This window comes from Sorghum bicolor, chromosome 2 (assembly GCF_000003195.3).
Source record: "Sorghum bicolor cultivar BTx623 chromosome 2, Sorghum_bicolor_NCBIv3, whole genome shotgun sequence".
Taxonomy (NCBI): Eukaryota; Viridiplantae; Streptophyta; class Magnoliopsida; order Poales; family Poaceae; genus Sorghum; species Sorghum bicolor.
In genome coordinates, this window is record NC_012871.2 from 54663446 (window position 1) to 54690808 (window position 27363).

At 39.7% G+C, this 27363-nt stretch overlaps 1 protein-coding gene across 7 annotated transcripts; it reads right to left on the bottom strand.

The window, feature by feature from the left end:
* LOC8055528 lies at window positions 135-4718 on the bottom strand. Of its 7 annotated transcripts, XR_002449594.1 has the most exons (8): window positions 4297-4718; window positions 4106-4206; window positions 3637-3847; window positions 2851-3471; window positions 1300-1363; window positions 1053-1111; window positions 888-954; window positions 139-534 (listed from the first exon to the last, which is right to left on the bottom strand). XR_002449594.1 is itself a non-coding variant. In XM_021452138.1 (7 exons), the coding sequence occupies exons 1-6, from the start codon at window positions 4657-4659 to the stop codon at window positions 1053-1055; spliced, it is 1419 nt and encodes a 472-aa protein (XP_021307813.1). In that variant the 5' UTR covers window positions 4660-4718; the 3' UTR covers window positions 135-954. The 7 variants fall into 7 exon arrangements, 4 of the variants coding, with proteins under 4 accessions (XP_021307813.1, XP_002462232.2, XP_021307812.1 ...); XR_002449595.1 differs by having other exon boundaries at window positions 135-954; window positions 1233-1363; XM_021452138.1 differs by having other exon boundaries at window positions 135-954.

The window sequence follows — 27363 nt, forward strand, 5'->3', positions numbered from 1 at the left end:
AGTTGACTTCATCAGTATATAGCACATGAAAAGAAAAAGTACGTGAGATCACAGGTGGGTAAAGTGGTGGTTTGGAAGCACCTACAGCATACAAGTGAATTGCTGTATTGTTGGCATACATTGGAACGACCAACTAGGTAGTAGCTTCCAAACTCTGATTAATAAATCAGTAACAGTCTAACAGAAGCGTGATCTTGTTTGAAAACATGACACTGGAAAATAAATATGAGCTCACCTTCAGCTAAGGAACTTTAATTAATTTATAAACGACTATTCACTCTCCCCTAGTTAGCCACCTATCTCGATCTTACACCAATTTGTGCAACCTTCTATTTATCACTACATGATCCGCCGGGTACTATGCAAAGAGTTTCTCTACACCATCTCCTTTGTGATCTTCACTGACTGATCCGGCACCCTATGATCAAGTGATTCAGTTCTTTCTCTCCACTGCTGTTGCTTGATTCTTCATGGTTTCTTCTCTTGATTTCGCACATTTATTGACCCCTTGCATCAGGATCTATGTGAATATATCTGACACAAACTCAGTACATATGTTAGCCTTGTTTATATTTTGATCGTCAAAACCACAAAGGAATATGGCATAAAGGCCATATTCTCTACAGTTGTGCAAGAATATATGTTTGCATTGTAGCCTAACACATTGTTAAAGTAGGTATTGTATGAGTACGAAATTATTAATTTGATGTACTGCTTGATATTTTTTTTTAGAAAATTAACGATATGTAGTGGGTTTAGGTTGCAAAATTACTAGGGATGGCAACAGGGTAGATTTGTTCGGGTGGAGCCTCCACACCCGCACCCAAAACTAGAATTTAAAACATAAATCTGGCCTGAACTGCCCCACTACCGACCCTACAAATTACCTTGACAATGACTGGCGAAAAACAACCCACACAAAAGGATCATGGGTAGTAACTGAACCTGCACCATCTGCCCAAGGCATGCACGGCCCATCAACACAAGTTAGCTACTCAAGCTGAGAAACAAACAGTACACAAGTTTCACACCCAGTTCGAGAAGAGACGTGCCTACACCCGTTTCCTCTTCCTCTTCCCCTTCCCTTCTGCTATTCTTCCTTGTCCTGTCACTGTCAATAGTTTGTTATTAGTACTTTTTGCGAGTTGATACATAGCCTTCTTACTTTTTGCGAGTTGGTCAGAGCCAACATACTGAAAACAGAGTTAGTGGCATTTAGCTCCTAAACCAACCTTTGTGATATGATGGACAGGACTAGTGCTCAAGAATAAGTGGAAATTCTGTAGATTATCAACTGACCTTTACCGCATGAATCATCTGATCCCAGATTTTCTTTAACGACAACCTCAGCAGCTGAAAAATCCTGCAATTATTATCATCTAATGAGATTTACCCAATAGGCCATACATGTCTTTGCCCATTAACAATTCAACAAGTCACATGATTACTTGACAACATTCCAGCAAAGCTTGATATGACTGGAAATGATCAGTAAAATGTTAACAGAACATGAACAGGCATACCACTATGCCCCTCAACTATGGTGTCACACCCGGCCCAATTTGGAATTTGGCCCGTGGTGGCCCATGTGCATGTTATGAGATAATAGTGGAGGATTTAGTCCCACTTTGGTTGATAAGGGTGGGTTAGACCAACATATAGGGCTTCTAGAGTCCATCCCACCATCCTCGGGTTAATCCTTTTACGTGAAGCAAGGACGAAAGCATAAGTGGATGATGGTAGGTGTGGTTCGCTCAGCGTGTCAGTGGATCTGAGCTGTTTAGACTTTGGGGCTTTACAAATGGTATCGAAGCCGACCTTGGCAGCCACGGGCACGTGCGAGTCAGGGCGCGAACATAGGATTCATTGTGCATGTAGGCCCTGCGGGGTGCACAGCGTGGCACATGTGCCGGCACTGGAGTACAGTCGCGTGTGCTAAGAGGGAACATTCCTGGTCATTGTTTGCCCGGTTGTGGGTATGTTGGACCGACATGGACGTCGGGTCCTTTGAGGGGGGTATATGTCACACCCAGCCCAATTTGGAATTTGGCCCGTAGTGGCCCATGTGCATGTTATGAGATAAAGTGGATGATTTAGTCCCACCTTTGTTGATAAGGGTGGGTTAGACCAACATTTGGAGACACCATCTACTGCATAGTGCATACAAGCAATCAAGCAACAATCACTAACTGCACTGCAGAAATAGAACAGGTCGAGAATGGGGAGAGGAAGACGAAGTGGGGAGCAAAAAAATCAAGCAACAGGAACAGGAAGGGGATTAACTCACGCAAGTTTGCTGGAGCCTAGATCCATGTTGCAGGGGCGGCAACTCGTCGTTGGCGGCCAGCAAGCGGGGTTGCAGAGTCCCGGGATGCGGCGCAAGTCACGGGCGTGCGGGTATCAGATGGAGGCTTAGGGCGTCGGGCACAGAGGAAGGGTTGTTTCTGGGCTGGGCCCTATCCACAAGGCCGATACGTATCAGCCCACGTATCCATAATTCTGGTGTATCAGATACTCCGAGGATACATATCCTGGTGTATCAGACACGTATCCGCGTCCGATACATATCGGATACACGATACACGGTTTCCTGGACGTATACGTGTAACATAGCAGGAAACTAAGGTGTGGCAACAGGATATTATGCATTGTGTAAACCTACAACAATGGATGGTGATATGCACATAATAATAGATAATAAATGTAGGGTGCTAAAAATGTTGTGATCAGAGTAAAGGGTGAATCACAAGCCAAAACGAGTATCAGGGTGACAGGGTGTCAAAAGAATATTATACTAAATTAGATTAACTGTTGTTAACTGATTTATTCAAGGTGTAAAATTCGACCTACATTTTCATGAGAAGTCAGATCCGCAGCAGGTGTAGCTCCTTGATTAACCATCTGCTGCTGGATCTTTTTCTGCTTCTTCATTGGTCCACCAATTGGCAAAACTTTGCCACTTCGTAATCTCCTGCCAATACTGTCTTCTGAGCCTCGAATAGCTCCAAACTTTGGAGTCATCCCTTCAGTTGGTAGTTCTAATGCATCCGTAGTCCCAAGGTTCACTGAATCTTTCCCAAATTTTGGAGTAACCATTGCATGCTCACTTGAACAGCTGGGCATATTCTCTTGCTGAATATTAGCATCTTTCTTAGCCTGACCACAACCTACTGTGCTCCTGTAACCTTCATTCACAACTGACGAAATTTTGGATGGTGCCAATATGTTGCCATCAACTTTTGAGTCGGAGCTGATGGAACCTGAGTCGAAATCATTCTCTGTGAAATCAAATCCGATTTTACTGCTAAAGCTGTCACTTAAGAATTTTGCCATGTAATCTTCAACTGAAGGACTTGGTGGACCAGTAGTAGTTTCTGATGGTGATAGTGCATGTTCATCATCTGGCACCATCTTTGGATTAACAAGCCTTTGCCATAGATCTGGAAATCCAAAATCAAAGCTTTCGCACACCTACATAAAGTCATGGATATACATACAGATGAGAATTTGCTGGTCATTTCTTAAGGCACTCCAAGAAATTAAATTACCTAGGATCAGCTAGATGGGTATCTAAAGTATTAAAGCAAAAAGAATATAACAAACTGGTGCACAGAGCTGTCCATAGTAGCAATGCACCTTCTGAAACACCAGTCCCTGGAGACCAATCATAGCAATTACCTCTTCAGAAAATCCATTCTCGCGTGTTTTGGGAATATTCAAGCAGTGTCCTATTTCTATCTGGTAACCATCCTCGGACTCAATTGAGGTGTAATCATGGCGCTTCACAATGGCAGAAGATCTGAACACTCGGACTGCCATTCTCATGTTTGAGGACGATGCTCCTTTCCTGTTTGCATAGTAGGCTACAGCATCGTGAGATCAATGGTAGAGTACCAATGGAAATCGTTTGGCATTTTTTTTTCTTGCTACCATTGAATTTCTCAAATTGCCAAAGAAAAATATTATATTCCCGATCTACTGAATTTCTGTAATTGAGGACAAAGGAAGGGATCAATTTTTTTTACAAACAGGATGCACAACTAAAGCACATTTGGAAGGGTAATTGGGAACACGAAATCGATAAATGGAACCGCGGAGGAGATGCCTCATTTGCTCGGCCATTCGCGGGGTGAACGTGGTTCCAGCGACGCGGATCTTGCCCTCCTCGCCCTCCACTCTCTCCAGCCACCAATCGACGAGTATAATCTGAACGCAGCGAATGAACACATTAGTCCACCGGAATCCACAGCGCGCAAAGACGAAAACTGAGAGACCGGGAGGGTGAGAGGCGCGTACGCATTTCCGCGCGATGCGGTCGACGGCCTGGGCGGAGAGCTCCGGGATCCGGGGCACTACGCCGATGGAGCCCGGCGCCGGGGTCCTGTGGCTTCCGCCGGTATAGTCCGGCGCGGGCTGGAACGGCGCCGAGATACGGGGGCTTCCGCCGGTTGAGCCCTGCGGGGGCTGGGACGGCATTCCCGCGAGCGGCGGAGTGGCAGCGCCGCGGGGCAACAAAGGAGAGGAGACGGCTGCGCCTGTGACTGAGCGGAGTTTTCCATTTGTTTTGAAAAAATCGACTACGCGGCGGACAGCCTCGGCGGACGCCACCGGGATCCGGGGGCTTCCGCCGGTGGAGTCCGGCGCGGGCTGGGACGGCATGCCCGCGAGCGGTGGAGTGGCGGCGCCTCGGGGCAAGAAAGGAGAGAGGAGACGACGGCTGCGCTGCCTCGTAAGCCCGGTGTCAATAGTTTATAAGGCCGTGTTTAGTTGCTCATGGGAAATATTTCGCGATACTGTAGCATTTTGGTTTGTTTGTGGTAACTATTGTCCAATCATGGACTAACTAGACTCAAAATATTTATCTTGTCAATTTCGACCAAACTGTGCAATTAGTTTTTATTTTCGTCTATATTTAATACTCCATGCATACGTCTAAAGATTTGATGTGACGGAGAATCTTGAAAAATTTTGGGTTTTTAGGTGGAAGTAAACAAGGCCTAAGGATGAAACTTCTCTCTCATCTGATGAAACTCCTTCATTTAATAATCCTGCCAAGTCAGCAATTATGTTTATGTGGCATCCTATTTAATGTGCATGACACTCTCATGAAACATGCATTGAGACTGGCCTAACCGGAGGTTAATGGCACGCCGCAGGTGTAAGGCCCTGTTTAGTCTGTGATGAGAAAATTTTAGCACTTTTGTTTGTTTGTGGTAATTATTGTCCAACTATGGATTAACTAGGCTCAAAAGATTTGTCTTATACATTTCGATCAAACTGTGCAATTAGTTTTTATTTTCGTCTATATTTAATACTCTATGTATGCGTCTAAAGATTCGATGTGACAGATAATCTTAAAAAAAATTTAAGTTTTTGGGTGCAAGTAAACAAAGCCTAAGAGCAACTCCAGTAGGACCTCAAGCCCTAATATAACTAAATATGCGTGCTCAGGCTAAAAACATTACTCCAGCAGGTCCGACCCATATTTGATTGAGCACCCATATTTCTCCCCAGACCCCATTCCTGTTGGCCCAACAGAAGAGCCCCCATCCTCCATCGTGTGTTCTAGCCCCAGTGCGCTCTCTCTCTCTCTTTCATTGCATGTGCATGACACCATACGGTAACCGACTTGATGCTCTAATTGTGTCCCTGTCCAAAGAAAAAAGAAAGAGAAAGAAGAAAAAGATAATGATGAGTGGGTCCCTTCTGTCATTCTCTCTGGAATAGGTTTGGTGGCCCAAATTTAGGTGCTACTGTTGGAGTTGAAGCAAAAAAGTTGAGCCCCAAGAAATAGGAGGAGCACCCCAATTAAAAGTATAGGCCTAGTTTTGGGGCTACTACTGGAGTTGCTCTAAGGCCCTGTTTAGTTCCCCACCCAAAATTTTTTTATCCATCCCATCGAATCTTTGGACACATACATGGAACATTAAATGTAAATTAAAAATAAACTAATTACACAGTTTGGTTGAAAAATGCGAAATAAATCTTTTAAACCTAGTTAGTCTATGATTAGCCTTAAGTGCTACAGTAACCTACATGTGCTAATGACAGATTAATTATGCTTAATATATTTGTCTTGCAGTTTTCAGACGAGCTATGTAATTTGTTTTTTTATTAGTTTCTAAAAACCCCTCCCGACATCTTTCCAACGCATCCGATATGACACCTAAAAAATTTTCATCTCCAATGTAAACAGAGCCTAAAGATGGCAACAGGACCGAAACCGGAAACCAATGGGTTTTTACTCTATAAGATAAGAATATGGCTTTGGATCAATTTATCTTTATAGGTTTGCTATCGACCAAGAAGCTAAATTTAGTGTGTCTATGGACATAGGTTTGGAAACATTGTATCTAAACCCGAAAACCTATAGATTTTCTAAACCTAATATATAAAAACATTTTACTTATCATATACCTATGCAAATAGAAAGTTACTTAAAAGAAATGCACAAACAGAACTAAAAAACAGAAAAAATAATTCATGAGGGATAAAAATAGAAGTAAATGGTGCCTTGTATTTTTGGGCACCGTACCCACATGCGCTACGTACTAGGGCTTTGGCAACTTGAATATACATGCATATGCACCTAGGCCCACTACTAGCCCGCCCAAATGCCCTTCACGGCTACATGTTGAAAAAATCTATTTTTCCTCCCTAAACTTGCACGAAAGTCCATTTTTTCTTCCTGAACTCTAAACCAGACAAATTATCTTCCTTAACTTTTTAAACCGTGCATTTTACCTCTCTAGAGCGGGTTCAAAGGCGATTTTGCTATATTGGTTTTGTCTTTTTTCATTTTAAATTATTTCAGCTGAATCTTTGAAAAACCATAGTAAATCATAGAAAAATTATAAAATAGAAAATATAGTTTTGTTGGACTCTACATAATTAGGTCTATATAGTAAACATATAATATGGTATGGTTTTGTCCTTTTTTTATATTTATTTGGCTGAATCTTTGAAAAATCATAGTAAATCATAGAGAAATAATAAAATATAAAATCTAATTTTCTTATACTCCACATGAGTATATATACACAATGAATATATAATATATGTATGTTTTAGTGGGTGTTTGGGACTGCTCTGCTCATGTTTTTTAGCTCCGCTACATGTTTTTTAGCCAAACGGTTTCAGCTCTATGCACTGAGTTCGAGGAAAAAAGGTGAAGTTGTGAGAGCACCTAAAGAGGTACTCCACAAACTCTAGTTTTTTGCGGAGCTGCTCCACGGTGGAGTTTGTGGAGCAGAGTTCGTGGAGCAGTGCCAAACACCCCCTTAGTCCGACAAAATAATTATAGAAGCTCCAACTATGAAATATTTCATTAATTACAGAAAAGCATATATCTAAAGCTACAACAAAAAACTTATACTAAAGCATACCATAATATATATTTACTATGTAGATATGCTCATGTGGAGTCTAACAAAATTATATTTTGTATTTTATGATTTTTCTATAATTTACTAAGATTTTTCAAATATTTAGCCAAAATAAATAAAAAATAAAAATACAAAACCTTTATAGCAAAAACTTTATATTAAAGCATATTATATTATATGTTCATTGTGTATATCTACTTATGTGGAGTCCAATAAAATTGGATTTTCTATTTTATGATTTTTTTGATTTACTATGATTTTTCAAAGATTCAGCCGAAATAATTAAAAAAGAAAAAGACAAAACCACTACCGCTGTAGCAAAACCACCTTCGAAGCCGCTCCAGGGAGATAAAATGCACGGTGTGAAAAGTTGAGGGAGGTGGTTTATCCGGTTTTGAAATTGAGGGAGGAAAATCAGACTTTCGTAAAAGTTGAGGGAGAAAAAATAGACCTTTTTCCCTACATGTTTGCACATTCGATATTCCCCATGGTAATGGGCCTTGGTGCACGTAACGAGCACATGAGGCTTACAGGGCTACCATATAAGTAGCACTCCACTAATTAGTCCCACCTCACCAACAGATTGAACACTGTATGCTTACATACACTATAAAAAAGGGTGGCGAGGGTAGGAATAAGCTGACAGTCCTTTATTGGACTGTATTTTGTCGGGCACGTGTATGGGTACATATTTGTACCCAACTGTAGGTATAGGTTTTTTAATGGGCATGAGTTGGCATGTGTATTTGTACCCATCTGTAAGCTTTCGTTTTCTACATTATGATATCGTTTTCTATATTATAAAACCGTTTTCGAATTTTGTTACACATAAAACTTTGTCAGTTTTAGTTGGTTTCACAACCATTTTTATTTATTTTTTATACTCTTTAATTGCTAAAATAAATATTCCGTACCGACCGTTTTCTACATTGTAATTCCGTTTTCGACCGTTTTCATCCTTTATCTGTAGGTATAGATTTTTTAATGGGCATAAGTTTTGACATGGGTATGGATTAGTTGTACCAAGTGGTACGTATCCGTTGCTATCTTAACGCACGTGTGTCTAGCTGGGCGACCGCTCCGCTTCCATGAAGGGAACAATTTTTCTATTCGTAAAAAAGATTTTCTAGACCGAAATAAATTAGTTATATACTACTACCTCAATATTAAAAAAGAATTCAATCATGGATTACTATGAATTTAAATTAATTTATTATAAATTATAAAAATACATTTCGTAATAAATCTAATGTTATTATTTGATATTATAAATATTGATATTTTTAAATTGGTCAAACTTATAAGCTACCAAAACATGACACTGTGTTAGAATTGTATTTACTTTAGCAAATTTGACCATCTGTTTTTCTTCTAAATAATCTTAGATACTTCAATGTATATAACACTAATGAAGTATGTTCAATAAAGAATCATATATGAGAAAACTTGATGTATCTAAAAATCTTTTGTAGAAAAAAAAATGTATGGTCAAAATTGCTACAATAAAAGTTTAGTGACAAGTAAATGAAAACGGAGGTAGTAATAAAAAACAAAATTTTCACTATATTTTTGTTGCGATATATTTTTTCCACTTTTTCTTCCGCTTACACAGTCAGTGTAGGACAGCGAGATCGATTGCCTCTGTTTGTGGTTTTGGAAAAAGTATCAAGAAAAAAGAAATATAAGGGAAGGAAGGGGTCCCGATGGAAAAGTGCGAGAGAGAAAGAAAAGGTGAGAGGATCTAAATTGAATTTGAGAAATTCAGGGATTCCTGATGTAAAAGAGCAGCCCTTTGTGCCTTTGTTTCACCTCAATTTTTTCCCATTGTGTTTCATTTTTTTGCATTTTTTATTTTTTCGTTTATGTTTTTTTGCTTGTTGTTTCTATTTCGAACCATTATTTTTCCTCTATTTTTGATCAGTGTTTTTCTCATAAAAATAAATATTAAATATAACATTATAGGTCTTTGAACCTTGGTATCTCTTAAGAAAAATGATTTTTACCAAAATATAGTTTTAATTAGTAACAGAACTTATTTTTACCAAAATCTGATCATTCGATGGACTAACTAATCAAATCATAAACTAAAATCTTACTCAGTTTGTTGCCTAAATTGATGTAAATAAATATATGTCTATAATCCCAACAAAAGCTACATACAAAAAAAACCGAGAGAGATCTTCTATCATAGTCATCGATAGATAGACCAATTCTTGACACGTCGAAAACTACTCATTGCCAACTTTAATAAATATTAGAATTGTATATTTTATAAGCTGCCAAAGAAGTAATGAAACTCAGTGTTTAATTGTAGCAATACATGTTGAACCTTGGTATCCCTTCTCGAAACAAAGAATTTAACTAGATATAGTTTTAATTAGTAACAAAATTTATTCTTACTAAAATCTAGATCATTCGGTGGACTAACTAATCAAATCATAAACTAAAATCTTACCCGGTTTGTTGCCTAAACTGATCTAAATAAATATATGTCTACAATCCCAACAAGAGATACATACAAAAAACGCATCGATAGATAGACCAATTCTTGACACGTTAGAAACTACTCATTGCCAACTTCAATAAATATTAGAATTGTATATTTTATAGGTTGTCAAAGGAAGTCACAAAACTCAATGTTTAATTGTAGCAATACATGCATAATATGAAATTAAAATTATGATATATTGACATCTAAATATTTCTATGCTTTGCAACAGGAAAAATAATATATAAGTATTGTTTATTAATTCAATACATGATTAAGAGGACAATGTCATATATTGCAACTAGACAACTATTAGCTTAGTACTATGGTACCAAGAAATAAATTATAATAAATTATAGAAAGGATAAAACATAGATAAATATGTACTATTTATGACTTTATTATTCCTATTTAATTTCTACTCCCATTGTAAAGCACGAACACTTTTGATAGTAAAATAAAAGATATACATAAGAAAGTACTTAATTGGACATATGTGCATGCCACTTTATCTAATATTTATCTGTATCTGTTTCATATCTATACTTCTTTGTCTAATCTAAAAATAATGAACAAGCAAACTTTGGCCAACGGTTCATCTATTTTTTTGTCTATCTTCCTCTAACTATCGGACAATGAAACTTCTTCCATCCACACACCACACACACACACACACACACACACACACACACACACACACACACACACACATATATATATATATATATATATATATATATATATATATATATATATATATATATATATATATATATATATATATATTGGTATAAATTAATTGCACCCTAATAATAATTATAATAAGATTATCCACAAGCGCACATATATATACTGATCAACACTTCACCAAGATCAACCCGGTTTTAATATCGAACCCAAAGGAACAGTAGGTGATTTATGACCTAGCTTATAATTCTTAATCTAAGGGGGCACAAAAAAAATCTAGAAACTATTAATGATGAGGAAATACTAATGTACTCTGGTTCCAATAACCGGTAAACTTTGTATAGTATCGTCTTATCGGGCAAGTAACCTGAATAGGGGAAGAATCAGAGTAATCCCCTATCAGGCACGTATAAGCCTATCAATCCAATCAACGGGAAGTGGACTATAGATAAATCAACACAGCTATAAAGTCACCTACGCGAACTACCACTGTCCGCCTGATCAGGGGACATTCACAAGCAACCATAGCCCAGATACCATGTCTACGCTACGAATCACTACTCCGACCTAGGAGCTACCCAAATCATAGTACTCAATATAATATGAGTTGCAAACCAAAGATGAATACAAACAAGTTGCTTACTTGAACAAGAAGGGTAAATACAAAAGTAACTCAGAACGCAGTTCCAGATGAGGGAGCCAAATCTAGACAAATACAGCTCCTAAGGAAGCTCCGACAGGCCGAGACTCCTCCAAATCTCTACTCCTCTACTCTATCTCTCTAATCTCTATCTTGATTGCTAGCCTAGATCTAGTGGATCTCTATCTAATGTTATGGCTCTTCTTCACTTGATATAGCCTCCTCCTGGGGGGTCTAGCCTTCTATTTATAGTCTGGTGGGGTGAACGCGCGCCGTTGGTGTTGACACTAGCTAACACCACTTAGATACTAGGTTGTCATCCCTAGCATGGCGCCAGAGTGTACAAAGGTATTTATAAATGTAAAGGCTCTCTAGAAAATAATCTATTCTATCCGCAAGCGTACAGATAAAACACCTCATTGTAGCATTTCACGAGGATAAGTATTCCAGGTATCGTTATTTATAATTTTGCTCAAGGGATCTAAAGAGATGGAATTAAATCAAGGGGCAAAATCTATCAAGGCATAGACTAGAGATAAACTTGCAAGAACATGATTACTAATGAGAAACTCGTCACACAGTCACTTACTTTAGCAGGGGGTAAACCATAAAGATAATGATAATGAATTATAAGTTCATGGGTAGATAACACAACGATTATAAAATAGACTACTCCTCATATATGTAGGTGATGTCGGATTAGCTAGAGAATGGATTCTAAGTTATCTACTAACTACTAAGTCATAATCTACTCTAGTTATCTACAAGATCATGTATAGCATAAAAGACTCTTCATTCATGTATAAGGAACATTGATAAAGTAAATCATAACATCGCATGACTTACTCCACAATACCGGTTCTGCCTGTCCTATCAACGGAGGGTGGACTATATAAGAATCAACGAAGCTGTCACTATCGCGAACTACCACACGACTCGGCCAATAGGATACATTTGCAGATAAATAACATCTAAGCACCACGCTCACATGTGATCTATCACCTAACTCCCTCGCGTCAAGAGCTAAGCGCTTTGCAAACTTATACATAAACTCATTATCAATTAGAACTATATCAAATATAGAACTAGAGCAAACTAAGAACATAATAATTAGAGACATAATGCAATTAGAACAATAGAATTAGAGAAAGATATGAATAATACCAATCTTTATTACCGAAGATCCGAATCCAGAGCGTAGTGCTCTACTTCTCTAATTGCTATCTAATCAATCTCTAAACTTGAAGGATTAGGGAGTAGCTAATTCTAATTCTCTGTGGGAGAGAAGCTCTAAACCCTAACTTTGATGGCTACCTCTGAATAATGATTTCTCCTCCCTCCTCCAGGGGCCAGGGGGTCTGGTTTTATAGTCCCCTCAAGTGAACGTGAGCCATTGGATCAAACCGACATAGATTGTATGGTTTAGATTGATCCTTTAGGTCGGTGGAGTCTTGCCCCGAAGCAGAGTCCTGGTTGGAATCCAACCCTGGGCGGGCGCCCAAGGGGGGTGAGCGGGCGCCCTACCCCCGAGCCCGAATCGCTTTCCGTTCGTTCCCGTGGCTTCTGGATCCTTCTAGATTGAGGAAAATTACGCGGCACGTAATTATCTCGTTGTAAACATGACATGTGGGTCTTCTCTCCATATTTTCTGATAAACCCCTGCAGAAATAGATAAACACCAAAACTCGTGGAATTCTGTCAGATAAAACCCTAATTCTAGATGTTTGTTTCATATTGATCCTTTTTCATGTTTATTTGATTATTAATTTTAGTACTTAAGGACCGTCAACAAACTCCCCCAAGCTTACCCTTTGCTCGTCCCTGAGCAAACAGCTAAACTCAGATGGATCAGGAGTTGCTTCGATGTTTTCTTTTCTGACAGACACACATGCTTTTACATAAAAATTCTTCCAGATTAAAGTGAAGTGTTATGAAGTTTAGTACCTGCACTTAAATCTTAAGTAATCGAAAGACAAAATAGTTAAGTCAAGCACTATCCCTCTTGTCTATACTTCACCTTTGTTCTAGAGTTTTTTCATAAGTTTTCAAAATAAAACTCAGAGTTCCCAGCAATGATTCTCTCAAGTCTCTCTATATGTGGTATTTGTGGATCCTTACCATGATATCACTTACCTATAGCTAATGGAATATTTAAGTGGAGCTCATAGGAGTGAAAAAACAGCTCATACATATGTTGTCTAATCGAGTCATGGATCCAAAGGAACTTAGCATATAATTAAATCAAGATGTGCATGTGTGGTGGAGTAAATGATAGTGATGATGAAAATGCATAAGTGATAATAAAACTTAGTTCTCATTGCTCCTTATATTGCTATCTCTCCTCCTCTTTGATCTTTGCTTTGGGAGAACATGGGCTATCTCTTTTTTTTTCAGGTGGGTAGTAGATACCCCTAATTCTACTGTCGGACACTTGTCCATTTTTTCCGCTCAAGTGGGCATCTTTGTACCCCTAATTCTACTCCGGACACTTGTCCATTTTTACCTCTCGTCTCACTCTTTTTCTTTCTTTTCCGAGGTTCCGGGCACTTGCCCCTTTTATTTCCTCGTATATTTTTGCATAACCCATGCCTCTTCTGCATTGAATCTTTTTAGAGAGAGAGAGAATAACAATACTTGGGACAGTGAGTGATAATATTTTTAGCAATTTTAATGAATGGTGGTGGATGCTGTGGTAGATGTGTGCAAGTGAATATCTTAATTTAACCACATGAAAAGCTCCTAAGGGTCGACACAGCTCGATCAAACTCAATGTAAATATAGTAAAAGATGTTATAGCAAGTATGGCTGTGGTAGGTAGTTTGTTATGCTAGGAACTCATCATGTGATTTGTAAGTCTTCAAAATAAATCTCTAGAACTTGGTGTAGTAGGAACAAGATAAACAGTAGCTCAACTTTATATCATGCCTTTCTCTTACCTAGACTTTAGTTTTATGCTTCCCAAAGATAGTAATTTTAGTTTTAGTAATTCCTGGAAGAACTCTAATATAAAAGCTAGGTACTTGTAGGTAAGCAAACAGAGCAACTGTTCATCATTTCCATCATGTATCTTTTTGGTCTTTTTGTTTTTTCTAGAGATTTGTACTTAACAGATAAAATAAAGCACACTTATCTACATACTCTTTTTATTTTGTTTTTATGTTTATAAAATGCAGTAAATTAAAGCAAGAAATTATTTATTTGGTTTTCTAAGTTTTTTTCCTTTTAAGATAAATTAAATACTAAGACAGAATAGAATAAATAGGAAGAGTAAATAAAAACTTACTTGATAAATTGGGGAGGAACTCCCCCAAGCTGGATGTTGACGTCGGTCTTACCCGATATTCCAGAACCGCATCATGGTTGTGATGTTGTCGTTCATTGTTGTTGTATCTTGTCTCAGCTCTTCTACTGCAGCGGCATGGTCCTGGTTCTATTTTTGTTGCTCTTCCAGGAGTCTTCCATGTTCTGCTTGCGTGTTCTGGATGTCGAGGAGGGTGTTGTCGGTACGAGTGAAGAAAGCACCGGCCTCTTGATAGTAGTTATTCGTGAAAGCGTAGGAGGCGTCGGAGTATCATCCTGCATCAAATTGGGGCGGAGGTCTGGATCCTGAAGCTCCATATGGATCAGTGGAATACCTGCCCGTATGAAAAGGCGGGTTTGTCCACTGGTGATCTTGGCTCTCCGGCCATGTCTCTTCTGTTGGCTCTTGTGGTTGCGCATGACGAGCCCATGGGTCTCGAAGGACTCGAGGGTTGTAATCGCAATAATGCAGGTGTGCTGCTTCTTCTGGTCCGGGATCAGCTCCATACCAGGTGCGTTCTCGGTGAGTGGTTATCCTTTCAGATGCCACTCGCTGTGGAGTTCTCTGGTTCACTGGTGTTGCTGCAATCTCAATCAAAAAGTTTTGCACAGCGTAGAGGCCAAGGTTCGGGTTAGGTAACTGAATCTTGCCTTTATCATCATATAGCATATACATTATATTCCCCTCTTTCTTTAACATCCGAGCTTGTCTAAATGTGTTATAGCCATGATAAATTCTTAATTCTTCTATGAAGTCCAACGATGAGTTTTCTAGTAAGTGAAGATTAGTGGCTAGACGAGTGATAAGTGAAGTACATCCTACTGGTCCCTGCAGACTAGGTATACTAAGCCAATGTGAAACTAATAGTGTAACAGGTGAAGTGGGTACTTTACTAATAGCAGCATATAAAAGTTGTAAATCTCCTACTCTTACTTTCCTAATATCGTCACGATAGAAAAGATTGTACCCAAGCCATTTGTGAAACATCCTAAGAGTGGGGTGTTCCATGTCACTGGTTCGGGCTTGACTGTAAAAATTATCTCTAGATATTTCTCTCCAAAACTGGTGTCTCTCAAAATTGGGTAAATCGGAGTCAATGTTCAGGATGCATCTTGAAGAGAAACCAAGATGGTCACTCAGCTCTCTCCAAGATAACATAATTTCCTGTTTGAACATCCGAAAAACAATTCCCCCCTCATAGTATTGTAAAGTGCAAAGAAATTCGAGGGTGAGAAGACAAGAACCCAGCTCAGTTATATTCCAAAAATTTGTCCAACCCATCATCTGAAAAATTAAGTCAAATTCAGTGTCCATACCTGTTTCTTGTAGTAGGATTGGATCGAGAGTAGGGGCATGAATAAAATCTTTATTCTTCAGTTGCTGATAGACTTCCTTCTCTCTTCGGGTCTTCAGTCCAAGGTCTCCTATCTTGAGAAGGACCTTAACTTGTTGTCCTGATGAAGATGATGGAGCTTGTGTGGGTGTCGGGTCAACGCTCATCTCTGATGGCTGTGAGGAGTGTCGGGCTGAACTCCTTGTACCAATGTTCTTGAGAGCCTTCCCTGCATTCTTAACCTTCTTAAACATCCTGCAAACAAAGGTTGGCAAAAAACACGACTGGTGGAAAATGTGAGATAAAATGTTAGTGGTCAGCTGTCCGGAGTGTCAGTAATCCAGGGGTTAATCGTTCAAGACAAGTTTCTATTTTGGTAGAGCCTCCCCCTAAACAACTTTTACTTCCGCTTAGATAACGGGATCACTACTTGCTAGGTGACAATCACTCTCTAAAAAGAACTCCAACCTTCCCTTCCACTCTCCTCTTTCTCTCTACTCTCTTCTCCTCACTACAAGAACTCCTTCTCGGGAAACTGAAACTTGTGTGGTTTTCTGGAGCGTTTGTGTGAAGAGAAGGAGAGCTGGAGGTGGCCTTTTATAGGAGGAAAAGGGGACAGGGCGGGCGCCCTTGGTAGGTGGGCGGGCGCCCACTTGTGATGCCCATCCTGGGTGTGCCTCCTCCACTTGCTTCCTTGCTTTGATCTCACGCAGAATAATATTGTGTTGGTGGTGGTTGGACGGTGGAAAGATGTCAGGTGAGTGGAAACATATTGGTGGATGAAATTATGTGATGGGATGTATGTGAGGTGAAGTGTATGACATGTGGGACCCAAGGAGTGTGGGTCATGCTTCTAGAAGATCAATATAAATAAATATAATGCATGAAAAATCTATGAGAATTGAAACTTAATTAAAATGATAATGGGAAATATTTTTGTGCCTCCACAATAATTAATAAATATGGGTTGTTACACACCACGAATATTATTTATATGGGGCTTTTTGATTATTATAATTATGCTATGAATATATATGACTAATGCAAGAATTAATTATGTAAGAATTTAAATATGAGAGAATTAATAATGCGGATAAATACCGATTTACCTCCCGGTGAGGGTTTGGGATTTTCAGGTCCCTTAAGCTGGACCTCCAAATCTTTTAATCTTCTGAGTTACCTTCCTTCGAAGATGGTGTCTCCAGTGGTTCTTCATAAACTTCCTTCACTGTAGAGTCTCTCTGGTCTGGGTTTGAATGTGAAGTGTTCTTCTTGACCGTTTATGTTGAACTTGATTTCTCCCTTCCCGACATCAATGTGGGCATTGGCAGTGCTCAGAAATGGCCTTCCAAGGATGATGGACACTTTCGAGTCAGGACTCATGTCTAGTACTACGAAGTCTACTAGCACCAGGAAATCTCTGATCTTGACTGGAATGTTCTCGGCGATGCCCAACGGGTGTCGAATCGATTGATCCGCTAGTTGTAGGCACATTGATGTTGGTTCTAAGGTTGCATGCTCAAGCTTTTTGTAGACTGATGCTGGCATCACACTGACACTTGCTCCGAGATCATAAAGTGCCTTATTGAAGTGTCGGTTTCCGATCGAGCAATCAATAGTGGGGCATCATGGATCTTCCTTCTTCTTTGGTGGTTTGTTGAGGATGGCCGCACTACATTCTTCTGTCAGCTTGATAACCTCAGTGGTGGGCAGTGGTCTCTTCTTGTTAAGAATATCTCTGATGTACTTTGCATATGTAGGTACCTGTATGGCATCGAGCAGAGGTATGTTGACATATAATTTCTGAATGACCTCTACAAACTTACCAAACTGCTCATCCGACTGCAGTCCTCTGTTTCTTCTGGGAAATGGCAAATAGTTGGTGTCGTAAAAATCTTTCCTCATTTCTCCAGTTCTTGGTGGTTGGAGCAGATCTTCTGCTTCAACTGGGCTTTCTTCTTCTATCACTGCTGGTTGCACTGGTTCTGATGTTCTTTGTTTCTCTTTTGGGTATGGTGGATCTCTGGTGGCTTTACCTCCTCTAGTAGTTATATTCTTTACCTGCTCAAGGTTAGTAGCAACAGGCAGTGCAGCAGCTAACTTTATTAATTTAAGCTCTACCCTTTTATTAAGAGCGTTTTGCTCATCAAAGGCAGTTAGTAGAAAATCCATTTTATTGTGTATATCTTTTAGAGATGATTCATTTGTATCTAGCCTTTGTTTAACTTCATCATTAATTTTGGTTTGTTGAGCAATTATCTCTTTTAATGAAAGTTGCTTGACAGTATTACCTGAATTCATACCATTGCTATTGGGTTGACTCGAAGTTGGTTGATATTTGTATGCTATCTCAATGGCCCTTTGATCTTCTTTGAACTTGGCCCTCTGGTCAATCCAATGGAGCAAATTTTCCATCTTAGTTGATAATGCATTTACTTCTTCTAGTATTCCTTCAGTTTGATGACATTGTTGAGCTTTATCTTGGAACCAGCTTTGATTTTCTACTATCTTATCCAAAAGTATCTCTGCTTTTCCAGTTGTAAGTTCCAAGAATGATCCTTTAGCAGATGCATCTAGGCACTCACGAGCCTTCTGGGTTAATCTTTGGTAGAAGGTCTGCATAAGTAACCATGTGGCCATTCCATGGTGAGGACAATCTGATATGTATCCTTGAAAACGCTCCCATGCTTCCGAAATGGTTTCTGTCTTCTGCTGTTGAAAACTGACAATATTTCCTCTTAAGGCAGTTGTTTTGCCTATAGGGAAAAACTTTGATAGAAAGGCATCTGACAAGTTCGTCCAGTTGTTGATGTTATCTTGATGAGTGTAGAACCACTTCCTCGCTTTTCCTTCTAGTGAGAATGGAAAAAGGCGAAGCAGTATGACGTCTTTGTCAACTCCGTTGATGTGGATTGTGCTTCCAATCTCTAAGAAATTCTGCAAGTGTGCACTAGCATATTCATGTGCCTTTCAACTGAATTGTGTAGCTTGCACCAAATTGATGAGGCTTGACTTGAGCTCAAACTCAGGTATTCCTTCTTCTACTGCAAATCTTGGACCAGTTGGAATGTTCTCAAGCCTTGGAGCAGAGAATTCTTGCAAGGTCTTGTGTGCCATAGCTTCAACAATTGGTAGCTAGCTTCTTCTTCTCTTGATTGCTTTGGTTCTGATGATGGAGAGTTGAATGTACCCAAAGTCAATCCTGTTATACCCTGTCTAAAAATATAAACATAGAAAAACAACAGGGTGAACCTGCCAAAGCAGAGGTGCCTTGTTATGATTTCTCACTTAGTAGCTGTTTTTATGCAATTATTTCTCTATAGTCTAGTCTAATATTTTATATGAATAACCTTGACTGATTTTCTGGCTTTCCTAAATATTACCCTTTTGTTCCCTTTTATGACTTATTCCTGAGACTCGTATAATTCCTATAAATCCCCGGCAACGGCGCCAGAAATGCTTGTTGACACTAGCTAACACCACTTAGATACTAGGTTGTCATCCCTAGCATGGCGCCAGAGTGTACAAATGTATTTATAAATGTAAAGGCTCTCTAGAAAATAATCTATTCTATCCGCAAGCGCATAGATAAAACACCTCATTGTAGCATTTCACCAGGATAAGTATTCCAGGTATCGTTATTTATAATTTTGCTCAAGGGATCTAAGGAGATGGAATTAAATCAATGGGCAAAATCTATCAAGGCATAGACTAGAGATAAACTTGCAAGAACATGATTACTAATGAGAAACTCGTCACACAGTCACTTACTTTAGCAGGGGGTAAACCATAAAGATAATGATAATGAATTATAAGTTCATGGGTAGATAACACAGCGATTAGAAAATAGACTACTCCTCATATATGTAGGTGATGTCGGATTAGCTAGAGAATGGATTCTAAGTTATCTACTAACTACTAAGTCATAATCTACTCTAGTTATCTACAAGATCATGTATAGCATAAAAGACTCTTCATTCATGTATAAGGAACATTGATAAAGTAAATCAGAACATCGCATGACTTACTCCACAATACCGGTTCTGCCTGTCTTATCAACGGAGGGTGGACTATATAAGAATCAACGAAGCTGTCACTATCGCGAACTACCACATGACTCGGCCAATAGGATACATTTGCAGATAAATAACATCTAAGCACCACGCTCACATGTGATCTATCACCTAACTCCCTCGCGTCAAGAGCTAAGCGCTTTGCAAACTTATACATAAACTCATTATCAATTAGAACTATATCAAATATAGAACTAGAGCAAACTAAGAACATAATAATTAGAGACATAATGCAATTAGAACAATAGAATTAGAGAAAGATATGAATAATACCAATCTTTATTACCGAAGATCCGAATCCAGAGCGTAGTGCTCTACTTCTCTAATTGCTATCTAATCAACCTCTAAACTTGAAGGATTAGGGAGTAGCTAATTCTAATTCTCTGTAGGAGAGAAGCTCTAAACCCTAACTTTGATTGCTACCTCTGAATAATGATTTCTCCTCCCTCCTCCAGGGGCCAGGGGGTCTGGTTTTATAGTCCCCTTAAGTGAACGTGAGCCATTGGATCAAACCAACATAGATTGTATGGTTTAGATTGATCTTTTAGGTCGGTGGAGTCTTGCCCCGAAGCAGAGTCCTGGTTGGAATCCAACCCTGGGCGGGCGCCCAAGGGGGGTGGGCGGGCGCCCTGCCCCCGAGCCCGAATCGCTTCCCGTTCGTTCCCGTGGCTTCTGGATCCTTCTAGATTGAGGAAAATTGCGCGGCACGTAATTATCTCGTTGTAAACATGACATGTGGGTCTTCTCTCTCCATATTTTCTGATAAACCCCTGCAGAAATAGATAAACACCAAAACTCATGGAATTCTGTCAGATAAAACCCTAATTCTAGATGTTTGTTTTATATTGATCCTTTTTCATGTTTATTTGATTATTAATTTTAGTACTTAAGGACCGTCAACAGTTGGATCAAACCGACTTAACAAGCGGTCGAGATAGCTCCTCAGAGGCGGTAGAGGAAGCTTTCGGAAGGGGGGGGGGGCAAACCCTAGCAGCAGGGGACCGGTCGACGCTAGGGTGGGGCCAGCCAGCCCCACCTGTGAAAGCTCTAGTTTGGTTTTGGATAATTGATCAAACTCTAGTACTAACCTCTATACTAAGTGTGTGTAGACTTAATGAGGTTGGTACATGCCAAGTGATGGAGCAAGAGATGATCATGGTGATGATGGTGATGACCACAAGATGATAAAGTGCTCAACTTGGAGAAGAAGAAAGAGAAAAATAAAACCCTATGGAAATCAAGGAAATGGTATTGCTTAGGGTTTTGGTTTTTGTGATCAAGATACCATAGAGGGTGTGATCACATTTAGGATAGATAGCCGTATTATAAAGAGGGGAATTCCTTGGCTAAGCGGTTATCAAGTGCCACTAGGTGTCATTGTTCATGTGCATGCATTTAGAACCTAGTGAGCTAACTTAACTCCTTCGAAAAAATGATTGTGAAAATGCTAACACACTTGCACATCGTGGTGTACACTTTGTGGTGTTGGCATACTTTGAGAAGGAGGTGGAGATTGAAGGGTAGAGAGGGGTTGGGTTCCTCTCTCCCTTCCACCGAGCTTGCGAGGCGGGATTCAGCGCTTTTGAGAAAATGTAATGCATATTTTTCTATTGTGCCGGTGGGAAGTTTGGAGAAGTTACAGGAGTGTTTCTCGCTAAGAAACACTCACCGGACGCAGTGCACAGAGGCACCGAACGCGTCCGGTGCTATGTCGGTGTCTGACTAGAGAGTGCAGAGCACACCAGACGCTCTGCACCAGACGCAGGAGATCTATTGTGCGCGCGTCCGGTGCTTGTTAGGGTCGGTGCGCTAGACTGCACAGTTTTCTGGCAGGGCACCGGACGCACCGGAGTGAGTCCGGTGCTCAGCGTCCGGTGTGTGATCTCTTTGCAAACCTCCCTGCGTATGAAACCGGACGCACTGGAGTGAGTCTGGTGCTCAGCGTCCGGTGTTCAAGCTTCTTTGCGGACCTCTCTACGCACGGGTCCGGCGAGTATCGGATGCGTCCGGTGCTCACTTGACCGCGTCCGGTGGTCTGCAGGTGACCGTTAAGAGATCGACGTGTGAAGGTAAAAAGGGGACACGTGGCAGTTTTTTAGGGCACTAGACGTAGGGCTTGAGCGTCCAATGTTTCCCTACAGCGCATCCGCTGATCTTGATTTTAGCCCAGTGAAAGAGCCAACGACTCTATTTATTTGAGGGGCTTGTTGGGTATTCTTAACATCATTACCAAAAGTAGACAGTTTTCTAATTCTAATAACGGTGCCAAAAATGCCAAACCTATCCCTCACACCACTTAAGCTAAGTTGTCATCCCCAGCATGACATGAGAGACGCGGTATTGAAATATGCAATTGCTCTTCTAAATAAATAATGAATGGGATCTGCAAGCGCACAGATTAATACCGATGTAGCATTTTAACCGGGAAGTATTCCAGGTATCGTTATTTATATTTTTACCACTGGGAAGGGATTAACAATCATCAATATTGATTATAGAATAGAATATGAGATTGAGTATCTATCATTGCATGTATAATTGAGAACATTTATCTAACTCTTTCATACAGGGATAAGTGTCACATAAAAGATATATAAAATAATGAATAGTGACAAAGATAATTAATCTGATCATAACTAGTCACATAATAAATATGATAAGCACCTCAATTAGATACTCTAGAATGTCATTAGCATGGAATTAGAACGAACTACAAGAATATTCGCTAAGTTATTCTCAACTATATAGTCTAGCATTATCATAATTAGTGCAAGCATACTTAGCAATCATTACGAGACAAGACTACGCCCATGCATAGTGATATTAGCAAGGTAAATGAGAAACATAGCAATCACTCCCCTGTAATAATATTGCTCTGCCAGCCCAATACACGAGAGGGGGACTATATAAGAATCAATAAAGCTGTCACTATCACGAACTACCCCACGATCTGGCATATTGGGTACAATCGTAGATAAATACGGTATAAGCACCACGCCTACACAATATCTATCATTTACCCATGGATCCGATGGATAAATGCTATACGATCCTAAGCATGTATATAGATCCAATCTAACTAAGCCAAGTATATAACCATGATAAACTAAGAACAATATAATCTTGAATATAAACAAGTAGAGCAAAGTCATAAGTAATATATTGAAGTAGAACAAAGTCATATTCATAATATTGAAGAACAAAGATGATTAGAAAGCAATTAGAAGCACAATTAGAGAATTACCAAGAATCCTCTTGACAGATCCGGAAACCAATCGAAGATTGACTCCTTCTAGTTCTAATCCTATGTAGCTATACTAATCTAGATATCTAATTGATGTGGTGGCTCTAATCTTGATCAGAGGCTTCTTCTCCCTTGAAGAACAATGAATTAGGGTTGAGAGGCTCTCTCCTCCAGGGGCCAAGGGGTCTGGTTTTATAGTCCCTTCAAGTGAATATGGGCCGTTGGATCAAACCGACTTAGATTGAACGGTTATCCTTGATCCTTTAGGTCGGTGGAGATCTCCCGAGAAACAGAGTCCTGATTGGCCTCCAAGTCAGGGCGGGTGCCTAGGGCAGGAGGGCGGGCGCCCTGCCTCTGGCCCCGTTCGGCCTCCGCTTCCTTCCCGTGGCTTCTGGAGTCTTCTAGATGTAAGATAATTGCGCGGCATGTTAATATCTCTATGTAATCCCGACGTGTGGGCCTTTCTTCCGTATTTCCTGATAACCCCCTGCAGAAATAGACAAACATAAAAACTCATAGAATTCTGTCAGATAAAACCCTAAGTCTAGATATTGATTTCATTTGGATCCTTTTCTTTGTTTATTTGTTAATTAAATTTGATACTTAAGGACCGTCAACAAACTCCCCCAAGCTTACCTCTTGCTCGTCCCTGAGCAAGGATAGACTCAGCGATGGATCAGAAGTTGTTGCAATATTTTAAAAATTGACGGTACACATGCTTTTAAATAAAATCTCATCTCTGAGTTAGAGTAAACTGTCAAGACTTAAAACTTACTTACTTAACCTTTCACCATGGGACTTGTAACCGTCACTTCTGTCTTGAGTAGTTAAAAGATAGAACAGTCTAGTCAAGTGCCATGTCTCTTATTCGTGAGATTCCTTGTATGATTCTCTCAGATCTCTCTTTTGTGGTATTTCTGGATCCTTACCAAGGCAGTGATGGTATATGCCTTCTCTCAAAATATGTGGTATTTGTGGTATATGTTGACGGTCCTTAAGTATCAAATTTAATTATCAAATAAATAAAGAAAAGGATCCAAACGCAACCAACACCTAGAATTAGGGTTTGATCTGACAGAATTCCACGAGTTTTGGTGTTTGTCTATTTCTGCAGGGGGTTATCAGGAAATAAGGAAGAAAGGCCCACATGTCGGGATTACATAGAGATATCAACGCACCGCGCAATTTTCTACCATCTAGAAGACTCCAGAAGCCACGGGAAGAAAGCAGAGGCCGAAAGGGGCCAGGCCCAGGGCGCCCGCCCTCCTTCCCTGGGCGCCCGCCCTGACCTGGACTCCGTTCGGGACTCTCTTCGCACACGATGTTCCACCGACCTAAAGGATCAAGGATAACGTAGTACCACATCGCCTACCGACCCAAAAAACGCATAGAGGAGGAGGACTATATAAGGAGACCCCCTGGCCCCTGGAGAAGACAAGAAGTTATCATAGAGTTGAGGGGTGCCCTCGAAGGAAAACCTCTTCTCTAAATAATATTTTTTTAGGCTTAGCAACCAATGTGAGTAGAAATAGATCTTCTAGTTTCTACTAGATTGAGAGAGATAGAGTGGAGGTGTAGATCGGAGGAAGGCCGGCCTGTCGGTGTCTACTCCGAGTTGTACCTACGGGGTCAAGTCTCCTAACCCGAGGCTTGCTTCTAAGATTCTTCAGTAATTCGACTTCTAATTCTAGTAAGTTCTTGTTTTATTGTTCTTTGGTTTATGAGTTTACTTTAATCCTCTTCCGGTTGAGTATTAGAGTAATCATTGCTAGCATGAACGTGGTGTTTAGGCTAGGGTACTCATAGATATCCCCTGACTAGCTGGACCGTGCTAGTAGCGAGGAACGTGACATTTCCGAGTTACCTTTGTATCCCATATCTTGTTAGCAGGACGGGTAGGTTTATAGGTGCGGGTCGAACATCCTTTGTGGTGTCTAGATTCCGTATGCCTCCCTAATAGAACAGAAGATCATCCTTACTAAGGTTAGAACGAGACTACGGTTGCAGTCTTCTCTATACATCACTCACATCGAGAAACATTCTTTGTAGCCTAAAGGGATAGTAGCAATAGATTTGGTTAGTCAGATGCACCCTTTCTCCGAGTGGTAAAAATATAAATACGATAACTCTGGATAACCTCTCGGGTGAAATGCCCACCGATATCCGTGCGCTTGCGGATCATTTCCTTATTGCGTTACCAAATATCAACAAGCATTTCTGGCGCCGTTGCCGGGGAGAAAGACGGTTTGCTGAGATAACTTTGAGTCTTGCTATTATCTTGTTTTATACTTTTATTCTTTTTATTTTTATGGATAACTCAAATTCCATACCTATTATTGAATTCTTTGCACCTTCGGAGACCAGCCATAGACCATGGGAGTCAACAAGTCCTGCCCCTAATTATGATATGTGTCCGGAGTTGATTGCAATAGGTCAAAACCAACCCTTTTCTATAGCCGAGGTCCTATCTTTTAATCAAGAAGATAATGCACTTTTAGCTACACCTAGGGAATCTGTTAATCTTTCTATAAATTCTGGTTTAGACCTAGCCCTACAAGACCATGTTTTTTCTCGATATTTTCATATTGGTCTTAATCATATAACCTTTGGTAGAGTCTTTCTTTCTTTATCTATTAGAAAAGGAAGGTATGTCTTCATTTGTGGACATCCTTCTTGTACTAGTCCTCATAAAAAAATCTTAGAGATAGAGAAGGAATCATCTCCCAAACAAGGAAAGGAAGTTTCAATAGCCGATTTCCAAACATTCCAATCCCATGATTCGGCTATCCAACCCATCCTTGAGCCTAATAACTTCTACTATTCTCTTTCTCCTGAACCTCCCGATAATCCTATGAATCTCTCTAGACATCCCATGCATAAGAGTCACCAAGACCATAAGGAGGATCGAGAAGAGCAACATCAATGGCTAGAGGGCATAAAAAATCCATGTGCTATCACCACATTTGAGATCTCCAACCCTCTCTTCTTTTCTATTTATAAAAACTTTAAAAGAGCGGTTGTCGATGCATATGTCTATAATAAATATTGCAGATCTCATTGCGTTGATTGATGGTTTCCCAAGGACAAGCTTAGTGTCCTAAAACAAGCACTTATCAGATCGTAACATGAACTTCTAATTATTTGCAAAATTGCCTTGTGTATTGAGCATATAAAGATAATTGTAGAAATATTCCTTCGGGTATTCTTGCCACTAACCTTTCTAGGATTGGAGCAAGAAGATCGGATGAATGACAAGCACAAGGTATGTCCAACCAATCATCATGCAACATTGAATTAAATTCATCCAACATTGAATTTTGCAAAATTCAAGCTTGGGGGAAATACCTTACATAAAAACATCATTTGCCATGTTGCTATGTTGGTTGTCCTTACCTTTGAGACATGCTCAATTTGTTAAATACTAATTACACTACTTCACCTCCACTTGAGTGAATCTCTATAAATGCTGTCATGCTACCTTTGTCTATTTACTAGCAAGTGTTGGTTTGGAAGTACTCGACATACTTCCATTGGCATTTAAATTAAGCATGGTGCTTAGGTTAAATAGCCTTCCTTAATCTGATTAGACATGGAGTCTAGTTTGGTTACTGAACTAAAAACTGCTTGAGTAGATATTGGTATATTTTGTGGGACTAACACCTGCAGGAAAACTTTCAATATCAACCTGGGAAGTCCTGAGATAAACTCACATTGGAGATGAAGAAAGTGACACTTGAAGTTTAACAATTTGCACAAGAAAGACGTAGCTCATAAGAGATGATTCATGGAGGGTGCCACAAACACGATGCACAACTGCTAAGAAAGGAAAGCTTCCACAAGGTGATACTGTACCGTCACTCTTCAAGTAAGGTAACATTTTAAGGTACTTGACTATCACTTTTATAAGTTTCTCCTTGGTTCTAGCATTCACATAAATAAAGAGACAAACATGTATGATTTGTAGCTCCAATTAACCAACCCAATTAATTCAGCATGTTTAGTCTTTTAATCTTTGTTCTTAGTACTACCTTCATGATCCCACACTCCTAATCATATAAGCTAAAATGTTGCACATTCAATCTTTGGAAGATATAAACAAAACATAAATATAGATAGATTATCTTTCCATTAGGTCGAGCCATCTGATCTGACAAATATTTTAAATGCTACACTCATGATCCATCAACTTTGTCTTGCTCACTATGTTTAAGG